Below are 16,503 nucleotides of genomic sequence, written 5' to 3' on the forward strand. Positions count from 1 at the left end.
ACTGTGGGCCTGCCCCCCCCCCCCCCCCTCATAATCTGGACAAAACCCCCCCTGGAAGTCCCCCCGAAAATGTGGCACCTAGTCCGGGTGAGGCGGCTCATCGGGACTTCCGCGGTCGATCGGCGGGTTGAATTTGCCCCCTGCGGCCGGGGCTCTGGAACTCCGGACCGGCCGGAGCAGGCAGATCCGTTCCTATAGCCGACTTCCGAGGCCAACTTTGCGGGCCGGCGTATCCCCCCCCCCCACCCACACCTTTATTGGTCTGGCAAAATGGATAATACGGCAAGGTTCTGGAACCGAGGATGCCGGAAAATCGTCGGTGAACCTGTATTGTTGCAAGTGCAGATATGACCGCAGGGAGGCATGTTACCCTGGTCACTGATACTTAGTGCAGCTGAGGACCATTTTGGAGCGGAGGGTGAGCAATGGTCAATAGCCCAACTAGTGACGTTGGATTGGAGGAAAAAGGAATGAAATCCTGCTGCCTGAGAAAAGCAGCCAACACAAGCAAAGACTTTTCCCACCCCATCATTCCTTTTCCCCCTCTCCCACCCGGCAGAAGGTACAGAAGCTTAAAAGCGCACCTCATCAGACTCAGGAACAGCTTCTTCCCCTCTGTTATCAGTCTTCTGGATGGTCCTTCCATAAGCTAGGGTACTGTCCGATTCACCTCTACCCCATTGCGGACATTGGAACTGAGTCTCTGGAACTGATGCGCTACAATGCTGAAAGCTATTCTGCACTCTGTATCTTCCCCTTTGCTCTAACAATTGTACTGGAGTTTGGGGTGATTGTTTCTATGTATGATATATCTGATCTGTTTGGATAGTATACAAAACAAAAGATTTTCACCGTACCTCAGTACACGTGTCGATTGGTTTAGGACCAGTTCCATCAAAGACTGCAAGAAATTGAAGCGAATTGTGGACACAGCCCAGACCATCACACAAACCATCCTCCCTTACATAGACTCCATTTATACCTCACGCTGCCTCGGCAAGGCCAGCAGCATAATCAAGGACGAGTCACACCCTGGTCACTCCCTCTTCCCCCCTCTCCCATCAGGCAAAAGGTATAGAAGTGTGAAAATGCACACCTCCAGATTGAGGGACGGTTTCTTCCCAGCTGTTATCAGGCAACTGAATCATCCTACCACAACCAGAGAGCAGTGCTGAACTACTATCTACCTCTTTGATGTCCCTCGGACTATCCTTGACCGGACTTTGCTGGCTTTACCTTGCACTAAATGTTATTAGCTTATCATGTATCTATACACTGTAAATGTCTCGATTGTAATCATGTATTGTCTTTCCGCTGACTGGTTAGCATGCAACAAAAGCTTTTCACCATACCTCGGTACACGTGACAATAAACTAAACTGAACAAATGAACCTAGACCTAAAACTACGAGTTAAACAGCCTCAATGGCTGACCATTGAGACACACACATAACATACATGCCCACTCTACTTATTTCACTTTGCATTGTTGATATATGCCACACCTCCAACCAACTGAAACAATTCATGCCAAGAGAAATGAAAGTCTAAGATGGGCTGAGAAGGGAGATTTTAAGCACTGAAGTTGGGTCTCAATGATGGTCATCTCCTGTCACATAACTGAGGATAGAATTGATAGTGCAGAGGTGAAAACATGCTTTGGAAGCACACGTTATTTACACAGTGGAAAGGGTGCATCATATCAAAGACTGAGACCAACTTGCCTCATCTAGTATCTTCTGTGGAAGAGTCGGCAAATCGACATGGGCCCCCATCAGTCACTTCAGAATCCGCAGTGCTGGAGTGCGAGCGAGCTGTGCTTGATCCCAGGGATTCAGCTGGGATAAAGGAGAAAATAACAATGTGACTTGGCAGAGTCAACATTAATTTGTGAAAATGAAACCAAGCTTGGCCGATCAGTTGGTCTTTCTAAAAGGTTGTTAGATTCCAGTGGCTGTGTCGTATGTGGATTTTTCAGAAGCCTTTAATAGGATTTAACTCAAGGGATATTAAGCAGGAAAGAGTGCAGAGATGATTTACAAGGATGTTGCCAGGATTCAAGGGCCTGAGCTACAGGGAGAGGTTGGGCAGACTAGGACTTTATTCCTTGAGCACAGTAGGCTGAGGGGGGGGGGGGGGGGGGGGGGGGGGGGGGGATCTTACAGAGGTGTATCATGAGGGAATAGATAAGATAAGTATTTTACCCAAAGTAGGGTAATCAACAACCAGAGGCCATAGGTTTAAGTTGAGAGGGGAAAGATTTAGTAGGAACCCGAGGGGCAAGTTTTTCCAATCAGAGGGTGGTGGGTGTATGGGACGAGCTGCCAAAGGAGGTAGTTAAGGCAGGTACTATCATGTCATGGAATATCATTTGAAAGATATTAGGATAGGTACATGGATAGGAAAGGATTCGAGGGTTAAATGCGGGGAGGTGGGATTAATTTAGAGGGGGCATTTCCAAAATGTTAAAAGCATAGGAGCAGAATAAGGCCATTCAGCCCATCAAGTCTACTCCACCGTTCAATCATGGCTAATCTATCTTTACTTCTCAATTCCATGCTCAGCAGGTTGGGCCAAAGGGCCTCTATTACTGTGTTTATATGTCATATTTAACCACGATGTTAATGAAGAAGAAATGTTACTACACAACACCATATGCAGAATTATTATCAAAATATTACAGTAGAAATGTAATAGGACAGTCACTTGACAATGGAGAATTAATTTGATATCACTACAGCATGATACAAATGATTTTGTTGTAGCTCTCATGAAGAATATTACTGAATTTCAATTATCGTTGCCAATTAATGCTCATGTGTGTGATTACAGCAAAATGGAAAAAAAAAAAAATTCCAATCGAATAGGATGCGAGTCATTTCCTTGAGATGCTTTTTATAAATAGCATAAAGGCATAGACTGCTCTAAAAATAGCTATCTTAACCATAAGGTAGACAAAAATATCTTAACCATAATATGCTTTTGAAATCAAGAGCAAACTCAAGAGATAATTTCACTTTTTTCTGGTTTAAAATTTTAACCGAGGAGGTAGACCCTGAAGTCCCACACCCTCGAGTTACATAGAAACATAGACAAGAACCTCTCTACTCCAATACTGAAATCCTCTTGTTATGAAGGCCAACATACCATTAGCTTTCTTCACTGCCTGCTGTACCTGCACGCCAACTTTCAGTGACCGGTGTACAAGGGCACCCAGATCTCGCTGCACCTCCCCCTTACCTAATTTAACCCCATTGAGATAATAATCTGCCCCCTTGTTTTTGCCACCAAAGTGGATAACCTCACATTTATCTATATTATACTGCATCTGCCACGCATCTGTCCACTCACTCAACCTGTCCAGGTCACCCTGCAACCTCCTAACATCCTCTTCACAGTTCACACTGCCACCCAGCTTTGTGTCATCCGCTGTTCAGGAACAGCTACTTCCCAATGACCATCAGGTTATTGAACCGACCAGCACATCTCTTTGAACCCTTTGTCTGAAGGGTCTTGACCCAAAACGTCTCCTGTCCCTTTTCCTTCACAGATGCGGCCTAACCGTTCACGTTGTGTCTATCTTCCGCACAACTCTAATCCTCCCTCAGCAACGGACCACTGTGGACCTGGCGGTAGAGTTGCTGCCTCACAGCGCCAGAGACCCAGGTTCAATCCTACCTACGGGTGCTGTCTGTACCGAGTCTGTACATTCTCCCTGTGACCGCGTGGGTTTTCTCTGGGTGCTCCGGTTTCCTCCATCACTCCAAAGACGTACAGGTTTGTAGGTTAATTGACTTTGGTAAAATTGTAAATTGTCCCCACTTTGTGTAGGATAGTGTTAGTGTGCGGGGATCGCTGGTACTTGTGGACGCGGTGGGCCAAAGGGCCTGTTTGCGTGCTGTATCCCTAAAATAAAGCATAGTCATAGCGTGTGGTAACAGGCCCTATGGCCCAACTTGCCCACACCAACCAACATGTTGCACCTGCACTAGTCCCATCTGCCTGCATCTGCAGTTCCTTGTGTCTTCTCTTTGTGGGTATTATTGTTCCAATTGCTGACAAATTTGTCACGGGAACCACTAATTGGGCCTTGGCAATGGGATCTGGACTTCCTGCGGTTCCCAGATTTCAATGGAAACTCCAGCCTTGGAGGCAAGTTTCCAAGAATCATTACTCAAGTTTCCAGCATCTCCAGTTTCTTGTGTCTCTATCTTACACGTTACAGTGGAAAGTCACAAAGTGCTGGAGTAACACAACGGGTCAGGCAGCATCCCTAGAGAACATGGATAGATGACGTTTTGGGTCGAGATCCTTCTTCAGTCTATACATTTGCTATACATGTTATAATATCTGCCTCAACCAGTGTCTCTTGCATCTTGTTCCATATATCCACCATCCTGCAAGTATTTTTTTAGTTTACTTATTTAATGTTTTTTCCCAGTTAGGGAATGTCAAAAGGGCCGCAGTTGGTAGAGTTGCTGCCACAAACCACCAGAGACCTGAGTTCAATCTATCTGTCCCATTGGTGACCCTTCACACTATCTTTGATTGGACTTTACTGGCTTTATCTTGCACTAAACATTATTCCCTTTTCATGTCTATACACAGTGAAGGGCTCGATTGTAATCATGTATTGTTTTTCCGCTGACTGGTTAGTATGCAACAAAAAGCTTTTTACTGTACCTCGGTACACGTGACAATAAACTCAACTGGAACAATCCGGACCTCTGGTGCTGTCTGTGTGGAGTTTGCATGTTCTTTCTGTGACTGCATGGGTTTCTTCCCACATCCCAAAGACATTCTGGTTTGTGGGTTAAATGACCCTCTACAAATTGCCCCTCGTGAGTAGGGAGTGGATGAGAAAGTAGGATAACATGGAACTAGTGTGAACGTGTGATCAAATGATCAGTGTGTACTCGGTGGGCCGAAGGGCCTGTTTCCATGCTGTATCTCTAAACGAAACTAAACCAAATGCTCGGCGATTGTGAAATACACCTCAGTTGTTATTTGTACATTTACAGTATTGTGGGGACTTTAACCAGAGCGAGTCAGTCAACGTTTCCACAAACTGGTTCAGTTGCAACTTACACTGAAGAGATTTTTCACTTAGCCTTTCAGAGCAATAGTCCAGGCTGCCTTTGGCAGGGCGCCGAGGGAAAGTTCGTGATGCTGGGTGGAAGTTCCATTAGTTATAAGGCGCAGTCTCTCAGTGTACAGTGCAGCCGCGAGTCCAGGACGTGCATCATATTACGGTGCAGTCGCACTCTTGCGCCGTGCAACAGTACCAGTGTTACGGACCGGGAGCGGCTGCTGCGGCGGTTTCGAGGCCGGGTCCACCCCGCGGACACCGGTAACGGCAACACGGCTGCCGGGCAATTGACGGTCAGGTTTAGTTCATCAATGGCTTTTACTTACGTTTAGGGTAAAGCAGGTTTCCGCACCGTCAAGTCTCGCTCGGGGAAAGCTGCATCAGACGCCGCCCGACTTGCTACGTTTTCCGCCCGGACATGTCTGTAACGACAAGAGTTTAAAGCGTGGAAACAAAATTGTTTTGTTAATAATTTTACATGCTTGTAACTTTGTTTCTGTGTTTATTAAGCACGCGTATGTGTTATATGCACCGGATATAAACCAGAACACTTACATTCTTATTGGTTGTCTTAAATGTAAAAGTTTTAGTTTCCCGTTATGACAGTTCCTTCTAAAACATTTAGTCATCGATATTAGAGCGATCGTGTTATCTTGCTGTGTTTAATACGCTACGCAACCCACCCACCCCAGCCATTGCTTAAGGCGTACAGGTCTGTAAAAAATGTCCCGTGTGTGTCGCATAGTGTCAGTGTGCGGGGACCACTGGGCGGTGCGGAGTCGCTGGGCCGAAGGGCCTGTTTCCGCGCTGTATCTCACTAAGCTTACATTAAAATTCACTGGCATTAAAAGAAAAGTAACCATTTGCCACGTGTTTCACTTGTAGGGGACATGTCCCTGGAGGGGGATTCGCTCTTCGAAAAACAGACGAAGTGCATTTTGTTGACATTTCTTAAGGAGAAGACATTTGTAAATCGCATCGTCGCAGAAGAAATTTGTAAACTTGAGAAAATAGTGACCGAGGTGTCGGACGATGATGATGATGATGGCATTCAGACAGACGGACACTGCGCGTCCTTATACTTTTTTCGTTCAGGTCAGGAGCGTGGAGGTACTGAATATTTGAATTGAATATAATAATTGATGGAATACATTTTTATTAGCCAAGTATGTATACATACAAGGAATTTGCCTTGGTGCTAAAAATGGACCATAAACTCACTGACGACTTTGATCACCAGCTTTCCACCACCCAATCTCTCCATTTCCCCCAGATGCACCACACCCCCGAGCCTCACTCCCCTCATGTCCCACACCACCAGAGCTGCCAAGTTTTGTCAGAGCATTTCAGTATTCTAGTACCTGAAAATCAGTATTTTGCTGAGGAAATCAGTATTTTTACACGGTGCCATTTTGCTGAAAAAAATGTTGTTTTTTATGTGCGGTCATACCCATGTAAGAGTACAAGAATGCATAACTTTGCTACCAATTGACATGTCTTCTATGCACCTTACTTGACAGTGCATTCATTGCCATCTCTTTGTGTACTGCTGTTTGAATGGCTGCTTCCTGCTTTTAGCACCAGATGATGATGAAGCCATTTTGGAAGCCTCCCTCTCACCTTCCTTTTTTTCTCCCTCCCTGAACCATAGCGCTGTGGCCACAGCACTATATGTAAAGGCGATAGGGGGGTTGCACGTAAGGTCACCGGGTAAAAGGGCTTGACACGCGGAGCTGCTTAATCCATCTGGAGGACAGCTTCCAGTATATGTTGTTAATACATGAAACACGTACTTTCTTACCTGTTAAAAACTGCCAAAATTGTGAATTTTTGCGCTGTAAATAATTGTGGTAGCCAGGGTTACCGTGAGAGACATCTATCCTACTTCATAATTCCAAAAGTGAAGAGAAATGAAGGTAAAGAGAAGCGAGAGCTGAAGGGACAACAACAGCTAAAGTGCTTGGTGAAATTTGGCCGTGCAGATATCGAGATTGAAAATATTGGGTTTCATCAACGGTAAGGCATTATTTGTGTTTTTTCTTGATTCCTTTGGTATCTAAAAAGTTTCAGAAGTGATAAATCTGGCTGTAAACTGTTAAAATCGCCCATGGTTCTGAAGTGGGTTTTTACATGTAAAAGGAAAACACTTCTGAAACAAAATTTATCATTAAAAAAATCTCCAGACTTACGAGTGGTGTGTGGAAAAGTAAGTTTTCTATCATTATGTATATTTTGGCAAATATTAAAATGTCCTGACAGCTTAAACAACGACTCCCTTTCAATAGGATATTGTCAATTTGCTGAGGTTGATTATATCCAATTAACAGCTAACAATTATGCCATTCCTTGGCGTGCATTTGAGTAAAATGTAATTCAAAACTCACGTACGGTTTGCGATTTTTTTAAATGATAAATTTTGCTTCAGAAGCGTTATCCTTTTTATGTAAAAACCCACTTGAGGACCATGGGCGATTTTTAAATTTTACAGCCAGATTTATCACTTCTGAAACTTTTTAGATGCGAATCAAGAAAAAACCACAAATAATGCCTTACTGTTGATGAAATGTAGTGAGCAAACGTGATAATTCCCAATATTTTCAATCTCGATATCTGCATGGCCAATGTTCATAAAGCACTTTGCCTGTTGTTGTCCCTTCAGCTCTCGCTTCTATCTACCGTTATTTCTCCTCACTTTTGGAATTCTGAAGTAGGATAAATGTCTCTCACACTTATCCCGATTTCCATAATTATTTACAGCACAAAAAGTGACCATTTCGGCGGGTTTTGACGGGCCCACTACGCTGGAAACAATGGTCAGTGCATATCTGCAGTTCATCGCGTGTACTCCAGTTGGTGTAGCGTAGCAGCAGTATGGGTCCACGGGTCATGACCCGACTGCCGTGCATCCTCCCTATAGCGCTCCAGCTGGTAGCGCTATAATTAGAACCTATAGCGCTGTTCGTTTAAATTTCCACGCACTAAACTGACAGCGCTGTTTAAACCTGTAGTGGGACAGGCAGATCAAAGCTTACACAAATAATCATCCAGATCTTGAAATTTAAAATACTAATAGATTTAATCTGCTATAATTATTCGTTACAGTATGACTTTTTATATCCTTGCATTTTTTAAGCAGCAAAATGAAACAGGAAGTGGGGCCGATTTGTAAAAAATCCGTATTTTACAAAGCACATCCATATTCTTATTGCATTTCCGTACAAAATATGGAAAATCCGTACTACTTGGCAGCTCTGCACCATTCTTGCCTACTGCACTGCACCACTCTATTCTACGGACCCCATTTCCCACTGACAATAGACACTGGGAATGATCTTACTATTGCTCTAAATAGAGCAGTGGCTTCCAATCTCCTTCATCTATGGCCAAAAATTGATCAAACGTTTCTACAAGTGGCCCTATGAACTACTGCACTACAATGCTGTTAATCATATCTTGCAGCATGTATCTTCTCCTTTGCTCTACCTATTGTACAAGTGTAGTTTGTTTGCATTAATGTATTATCCGATCTGTTTGGTTAATATGCATAACAAGGTTTTTCACTGAACCTCGGTGCACGTTACCAATATCAAATATTATAACGTTATCTTTATAAACCAAAACATATTGTGACATTTTTTTCACATAGTGGCGACAAAAAAAAATCCTTTGGTGTACAAATGAGCGGAGAGTAGGGGACTCCTAGATCAATCTTGTCATCTCAACCATGACATTTGGTACACTGCTGCTGGCTTCAGTGAAAAAACACCGGTTTAAAAAACCCCATGAAATATCAAATGTTCAATGACTACTGTGGCTGACACAGCTACATAATTGATATTTGGATATTGGAGTAAAATAATTAAAAATAAATAAAATACCTGACATTTCTTTCCTCAGATTTGTGCCGAGAGATAGGTGTGCGCTTAGCTTTGATGGGAGATGGGCTGGATCAAGGCATTAATCACAATGTGGTGGAGGGATTTATCCAAGCACATGAAAATAATCATCCACAAGAGGTAAGCAACAATGCCGAATCAAGGAACTGCGGATGGCACAGAGTGCTGGAGTAACTCAGCGGGTCAGGTAACATATCTGGAGAAAAGGGATGGGTGATGTTTTAGGTTGGGACCCAAAGCAACAATGATATATTTAATCAATTTTAAGCCCCGTCCCACTTTCACGACCTAATTGGCGACCTCTGCCGAGTTTGCCCTTGACTCGTACTCGCAGCATGGTCGCCACGACGTTGTAGGAGGTCTTCGTAACTCTTCCTCGTGCTCGTGAGTGGTCTCCGCGTACTCGTGGCCTCAAGTAGGTCGCGCCGTTTTTTTAGCTTGATATAAAATGTCCACAAGTAAAATAAAGGTCGGCATAGAAAAAAATTGATTATTTTTACTCGTAGGTAGGTCGCATGTAGGTCATAATGGTAGTCGTAGATAGTCATAGATCGGTAACTGGCCCAAGAAAAAAAAATGCGAACAATTACATAATTTTATCATGTGATAATTTTTCACTTGTAGTTAGTCGTAGTTGGTCTTGGGTGTGGAGGACTGAAGTCGAGGGGGGGTCGTAGGAGGTCGTAGACATAGGTGTAGGAGGTCGTAGACATAGTCGTAGGAGGTCGTAGACATAGTCGTAGGAGGTCGTAGGAGGTCTTTTACTTCGGCGAGTCAACATGACCGTGACATTTATTTCAATTCGTCTAGGGTCTTCTAAACTCGTGGATTAGGTCGTCCAAGTGGGACAGGCCCTTTACTTGGAATATATTGATGCATTTGCTTTTTACATACAATCAGTATACACAAGGAGCATCTACATTTTATATCTAGAGGGTTAACACTCCTTGATTTTGACTGTCAGTATGTCTGGACATTTCTGTAGTTGCTCACCAGCTTAGAAGACCCGTTCCATTTAAACATAGAACAGTACGGCACAGAAACAGACCCTTTGTCTGTGTCGAACATGATGCCAAGACCAACTGTGTGCACATCATCCAAATCCCTGCATATCCATGTGCCTATCCAAAAGCCTGTGAAGCACCACTCACTGTCGTATCTGCCTCCAACACTACCCCTGACAGTGTGCTCCAGGCACCAATCAATACTCAGTGTTTTAAAAAATCTTGACCCGAATATCTTTAAATTTTTCACCTCTCATCTTAAAGCAAATCCCTAGCATTTGATATTTCCCATCCTGGGAAAAAAGTAACTGAACCTCTCACCAGCTAGAGAGGTTCTAAAGGTCCTCTCACCAGCTAGAGCATGGTCCTAACCATCTATCTACCTCATTGGAGACCTTTGAACTATCTTTGAACATCTGAAGAAGGGTCTTGACCCAAAACGTCACGTATTCCTTCGCTCCATAGATGCTGCCTCGGAGTTTTTCCAGCATTTTTCCCTACCTTCGATTCTTCCAGCATCTGCAGTTCTCTCTTGAACATTTTGAACTATCTTTAATCAGACTTTATCTTACACTAATTGTTGTACCATTTATCTGTACACGGTGGATGGCTTGATGGAATCATGTGTAGTCTTTTCTTTGACTGGACAGCATGCAATAAAAAAAGCTTTTGACTGTACTTCAGTACATATCACAATAATAAACTAACCATTAAGGTTCCGACTACCTACCCTATCGATGTCTCTCATAATTTGACATACTTTTATCAGGTCTCCCCTCAACCTCCAGCATTCCAGAGAAAGCAACCCAAGACTTTCCAACCTCTCCTTGTGGTTTAATACCCCCTAATCCAGGCATCATCCCGGTGAACCTCCCCTGCAAACTATCCAAAGCCTCCACATTGTTTCCGTAATGGGGCGACCAGAACTGCATGCAATACTCAATGTGGTCTAAACAAAGTTCTGTAAAGGTGACTCATGACTTCCTTTCTTATACTCAACCAATGTGGGCAAGCTACCATTTGCTTTCTTTACCACATTTTTATGACTTTTTCCAAGGTAATCCATTTTCCTACTACACCCCAAACTTAGTTTAGAGATACAGTGCAGAAACAGGCCCTTCGGTCCACCGAGTCTACGCCAGGTTTTGACACATCAGTGCCAGGAACATCCATATATCAGAGTGAATCGAAACCTAAAGCAATGGCAGGGAATCTCATTCTGGCAGATTTTAGTTGGCATTGGATATTTTGAAAAGTGAATTTTATATTTTGTTTTAATCTTTTTCTCATCCCTTGTGAATCTGCTGGTTTCCTCTGCTCATTCCTCTTGGCAAAATGAAGACTTAAGCAGTGATCTTTATTGGAGAAAGTGGGTTAGGCTACTACCCGAGTGTCTGAGAGTTTGGGATTTAGATTACATTTCTCTTACTTTCAGCAGAAAACATTTGCAGTTGTATCAACATGAGATGGAAAGTTCACAAACTGCTGTTTTAAGTTTGACATTTTCATTTCTGATGTATGTAGCAATAATTTGGAATTATTGTACTGAAACACATGTAACATTGGGACGTGTTCTGTCATTAGTGCCATTTCCCTTTATACACATCTGTGAAGGCAGAGAATAGTCTATCTCCCTGTGCTGGAATAACGCAGCGGTCAGGCAGCATCTCTGGGGAATGTACACAATTGATGTTTTGGGTCAGGACCGTTCTTCAGACCTAGTTCTATTTTCCTTCTGCAATTTCTTATGTCCCCAGTCTATCACCCTGTTTCAGTTACCTCCTTATTAAAAAAATCAGATTAGTTCAGTTTAGAGATACAGCCTGGAAACAGGCTCTTCTGCCCATCGCATCCACGCCGACCATCAATCACCTGTTCACACTAGGTCTGTGTTATCCCATTTTTTCATCAACTCCCTACGCACTTGGGGCAATTTACACAGGGCCAATTAAGCTACACACCCATGTCTTTGGGATGTGGGAGGAAACCGGGGCATCCGAAGGAAACACATGCAGTCAGAGGGAGAATATGCAAACTCTGCACGGACAGCACCCGAGGTCAGGATCGAACCCAGGTCTCTGGCGCGGCGAGGCAGCGGGTCTACCAGCTGCACCACTGTGGACTGAAGTGTCGGTGAAGTTTAGCACGAGTGATTTTGAAGCCCTCCCTCCTGTGTTCCTTCATCCACTCGAATGAGGAGCAATGACAAATCTCAGCACCCCACGACTGGTGTGTCAACTGAGCTTTGAGTCTGAAGACTAATCAAGTCCCACTTAAGTCTCTTCAGCACGTAACCAAAATCAACAATCCAGTGCAGTGAGTGAGGGAAGGACTGCTGCACTGTCAACAGTGGCGTCTGTGGAAGGAAACGTTAGGAGGCAGTCTTCCCCAACACAAAGACATGCTAATTACCTTGATCAGCCCTGCCTCTCCAACTGTATACATCTCCAATCCCTTTAAATGTTCATCGATAATTTCCACCCCACTGATATAAGGCTCACTGACCTTTAATTACCTGACTTATTCCGACTGTCCTTCGGGCAGCACTGTGCCAGAGACCCAGGTTCAATCCCGACTAAGAGTGCTGCCTGTACGTTTGTACGTTCTCCCTGTGATCTGTGTGGGTTTCCTCTGGGTGCTCCAGTTTCCTCCCACTCCAAAGATGTACAGGTTGTAGGTTAATAGCATTGGTATCATTGTAAATTGTCCGTAGTGCGTGTAGGATAGTGTTAGTGTGCGGGGATCGCTGATTGGAGTGGACTCGGTGGGTTGAAGGGCCTGTTTCTGTGCTGTACCTCTAAACTAAATACAGGGATAAACTAACCTATCCACCTCTCCTCCGGCATCTCACCTGTGCCACAGCTACATGAGTGATCTCTGCTCCCATGCTTTCTATAACATCCTGGGATAGATTTATCAACCCTTGTGTGTTCCATCTCCCCCATGTTAATATTGACATGCTCCTGACCATGGACATACCTAATCTCACTATCTTTCATGTCTGCCTCCTTGGTGAATAGAGGTGAGAAGTGTTCCTTTGGGATCACTAATACATAGATTAACCCTTTGGTTCCCAAGGCCACTCACTCTATCCCTGCTATACTTACAGAATGCCTCATTATTCTCCTTAATCTGACTTGCTATGGATACTGCATGGCCCCTTTTATGTATTCCTTATTTCTTTCCTACACACTATTCCTCAGCAGATCCCATCGATCCTAGTTGCTTACTCTTGCCATGTCCCCCACCCCCCTCCACAATTAAATCTTACTTACCAAGGACACTTATGGCACCTCTGCCATCCTACCTGCGTTCTTAAACGTAGCACTGTGCTGGAGTAACTCAGCGGGTCAAGCAGCATCTCTGAAGAACATGGATAGATGACGTTTTGGGTTGGGTCCCTTCAGACTCCTTGTCGGGGAAAAAGCTCGGTGGGGTGGGATAAATCCTGGCAAATGATAAGTGGATATAATTCTTACAATTGCACCTCCTTGGTTTAGTTTTAAGAACCCAGGTTAAAAATGTAATAACCACAAATTGCAATTAAATACTAATGGGAGTGGCACAATGGCGCAACTGGCACAGCTGCTGCCTCACAGCCCCAGAGACCCGGGTTTGATCTTGACCGCGGGTGCTGCCAGCGTGGAGTTTGCATGTTCTGTGACCGCGTGGGTTTCTTTTGGTGTCCTCCCACATACCAATGACATGTGGGTTTGTAGGTTAATTGGCCTCCTTTTAAGAAAAAAATGTCCCGGGTGTGTAGGATATCTTGAATAACAGTGATCGTTTGAGAATGTGGGATGAGAAAATGGGATAACCTAAACCAACTAAAATTTGCATTTGAATTACAATTGTATTTTGCATTCTTTTTAATTAAATCAGGATGGAACTATAACTTTATCTACCATAATCGATGGCTTGACTGATCAAAGGACAACTGTCATTCAAGATATGCCGCAGGAGAGGAGAATTCTGTTACTGACACTGTGGCTGTTGGAAAAGACTGTACTGGAGCAGCCTCGCTTGCTCCCACGCATCTTCAGAACCACTGTACAATACATCACCACAAAGCTCCAAAACTACATCAACCAGTTAGGAGGTTGGGTAAGTTCATTTCCCTTCAACAAAGAACAAATTAGCATCAATGAACTGAATGGTGTTCTGATAAAACAGAATGATAGGAACACAATGAAAGGTAGACAAAAATGCTGGAGAATCTCAGCGGGTGAGGCAGCGTCTATGGAGCGAAGGAATAGGTGACATTTCGGGTCGAGACCCTTCTTCAAACTTATGGTCTGAAGAAGGGTCTCGACCCGAAACGTCACCTATTCCTTCGCTCCATAGATGCTGCCTCACCCGCTGAGTTTCTCCAGCATTTTTGTCTACTGATTTTTCCAGCATCTGCAGTTCTTTCTTAAACATGAGGAATTTCTTTAGTCAGAGGGTGGTGAATCTGTGGAATTCTTTGCCACAGAAGGCTGTGGAGGCAGTCAGTGGATATATTTAAGGCAGAGATAGACAGATTCATGATTAGTACGGGTGTCAGAGGTTATGGGGCGAAGGCAGGAGCAGAGAGAGAGAGAGAGAGAGAGAGAGAGAGAGATAGCTCAGCCATGATTGAACGGTGGAGTAGACTTGACAGGCCGAATGGCCTAATTCTACTCCTATCACTTATGATCTTATGAATCATCCGTACACTAGTTTTATCCGACACATTAGGGATAATTTACAGAAGACAATTAACCTACAAATCTGCATGTCTTTGGAGTGTGGAAAAAAAACCGGAGCACCTGCAGGAAACCCACAAGGTCACAAGGAGAACATGCAAACTCCACATGAACAGCACGACCAGGATCGAACCCTGGTCTCTGGCGGTGCAAGGCTGAAACTCTACCGCTGCACCACTGTCTCCCTAATTTGATTGGACTGTATACAAATAACAGCTTTTCACTGTACCTTGGTACACGGGACAAACTAAATCTAATGGCATTCGGAGCGCTCCTTGGAACCAGTATTACCGATCTCTGGCTACCAGTGCAGTAACCCAATCATTACGTTACTGAATGCCTGCAACAGAGACATCAACCATGGTTTAAGGGTGCACAATAATGACACAAAGTACTGCAGGTGCTGGAATTATGAGTAAAAGAGTTCTGAAGTAACTCAGCAGGTCAGGCAGCATCTGTGGAGGGAATGGATTGGTGACGTTTAAGGTCAGGACTGTTCTACAGACTGCTGTATTCATACGGATGTATGCCGGTTGCTTGCAGATTTATGCTTCCATATTTAGTCCTGATTTATACATTGATTGAGACTTTTGTAAGTAACGTACATGCAATTTACAGCCAATTAAATGTTTTCAACATAGCAGGAGAGAAATTCAGCAACTAATTTGCAGTGCAGGGGTTAAATGATTATTTTGGTGAACTGTAAAATGTTCACTAGCACGCCAAAATTCCTCAGGTCATCAAATAAGGGGATTGCTGTTAATTGTATGGAGCCTGAGAAAGCAGACGGATATTCAGTTTAGTATTTCATCTGGAAAATATATGTATTGTTCCCTCATCACTGCAATGCCAGCCGAGAATGTGTCACAAAGCCTGACTGAGTCAAAATGATTTCCAAGCTTTTACTAAATATTTAAGGTTTCATATCCATTTTATCAGTTTCTACTTGTCCTTTTCCCATACAAACGTATCTTTCCAGTCTCGTTAATACATCCTCTGTTGAAATCAAGAACTCTGAAAAATTAGAACCAAGGCAAGCCCAAAATTGAATACAAATAACTTTTTTCACTTAACCACTCTAAACTGTACCTCCCTATTTCCAACAGCAATGGAGCTGTGTTCCGGTGTGACACCATTTTGATGTACAAACAATTAGAAAGAATGCGTGCAGCTGTACGACTTCACACTGGTATTTGTGTAGATAGCTGGGGGTTGTCTTGCACCGCAATGCTTGAAAATGTCTGGATTATAGGCAACAATTAACTGTTCAAAGGAATTCAAAGCTTCATAGCGGTTTCAGGATTATAATTGGAATTTTTTTTTCTTTTGCAGGAACATCTGCATTGAAGCTACAAGGAAGAAGATAAGATAACCACTGGACCTCATTTATTATATTAAAACACTGCAATAATATTTTACATTCTACCGGGTGGTCATCTTTTCTGTGTTATTTTTAGTGTGTTTTAAAAGTTTGTGCTAATGTTCTCTGGTTTGTTTTATTGGGGGGGGGGGGGGGGGGGGAAGGGGTAGGAGGAAACCTTTTTTCAATTTCTTACCTTGCCGGAGATGCGATTGTTTTCTGGATTGTATCTCCAGTCGCTCTGCTGCCTACCATCATGGAGCTGGCGGCCTTGCTCGGGCATTTGAGCCCTCGGCCTGACCGCCGGCTACGGCAGCCAAGATCACCCCCTGAACGGAAGGCTCGATGCCCCCGACCACGGGAGAACAAAGAAGGGAAGAGATTTAACTTTTTTTCGCCCTCCATCACAGTGAGGAATCACTGTGGTG

General features: G+C 43.8%; 1 protein-coding gene across 2 annotated transcripts; it reads left to right on the forward strand.

The window, feature by feature from the left end:
• The first annotated feature begins 5,029 nt into the window (after window positions 1–5,029).
• Window positions 5,030–16,232, forward strand: LOC116983675. 2 transcript variants are annotated; one of them, XM_033037438.1, is made up of 5 exons: window positions 5,030–5,349; window positions 5,974–6,198; window positions 8,986–9,104; window positions 13,871–14,092; window positions 16,048–16,232. In XM_033037438.1, exons 1-5 carry the CDS (start codon window positions 5,166–5,168, stop codon window positions 16,060–16,062), a joined length of 765 nt encoding a protein of 254 aa, XP_032893329.1. In that variant the 5' UTR covers window positions 5,030–5,165; the 3' UTR covers window positions 16,063–16,232. The 2 variants fall into 2 exon arrangements, with proteins under 2 accessions (XP_032893329.1, XP_032893330.1); XM_033037439.1 differs by having other exon boundaries at window positions 5,974–6,183.
• The last annotated feature ends 271 nt before the right edge of the window (window positions 16,233–16,503 follow it).

This window comes from Amblyraja radiata, chromosome 19 (genome assembly GCF_010909765.2).
Source record: "Amblyraja radiata isolate CabotCenter1 chromosome 19, sAmbRad1.1.pri, whole genome shotgun sequence".
NCBI classification, from domain to species: domain Eukaryota; kingdom Metazoa; phylum Chordata; class Chondrichthyes; order Rajiformes; family Rajidae; genus Amblyraja; species Amblyraja radiata.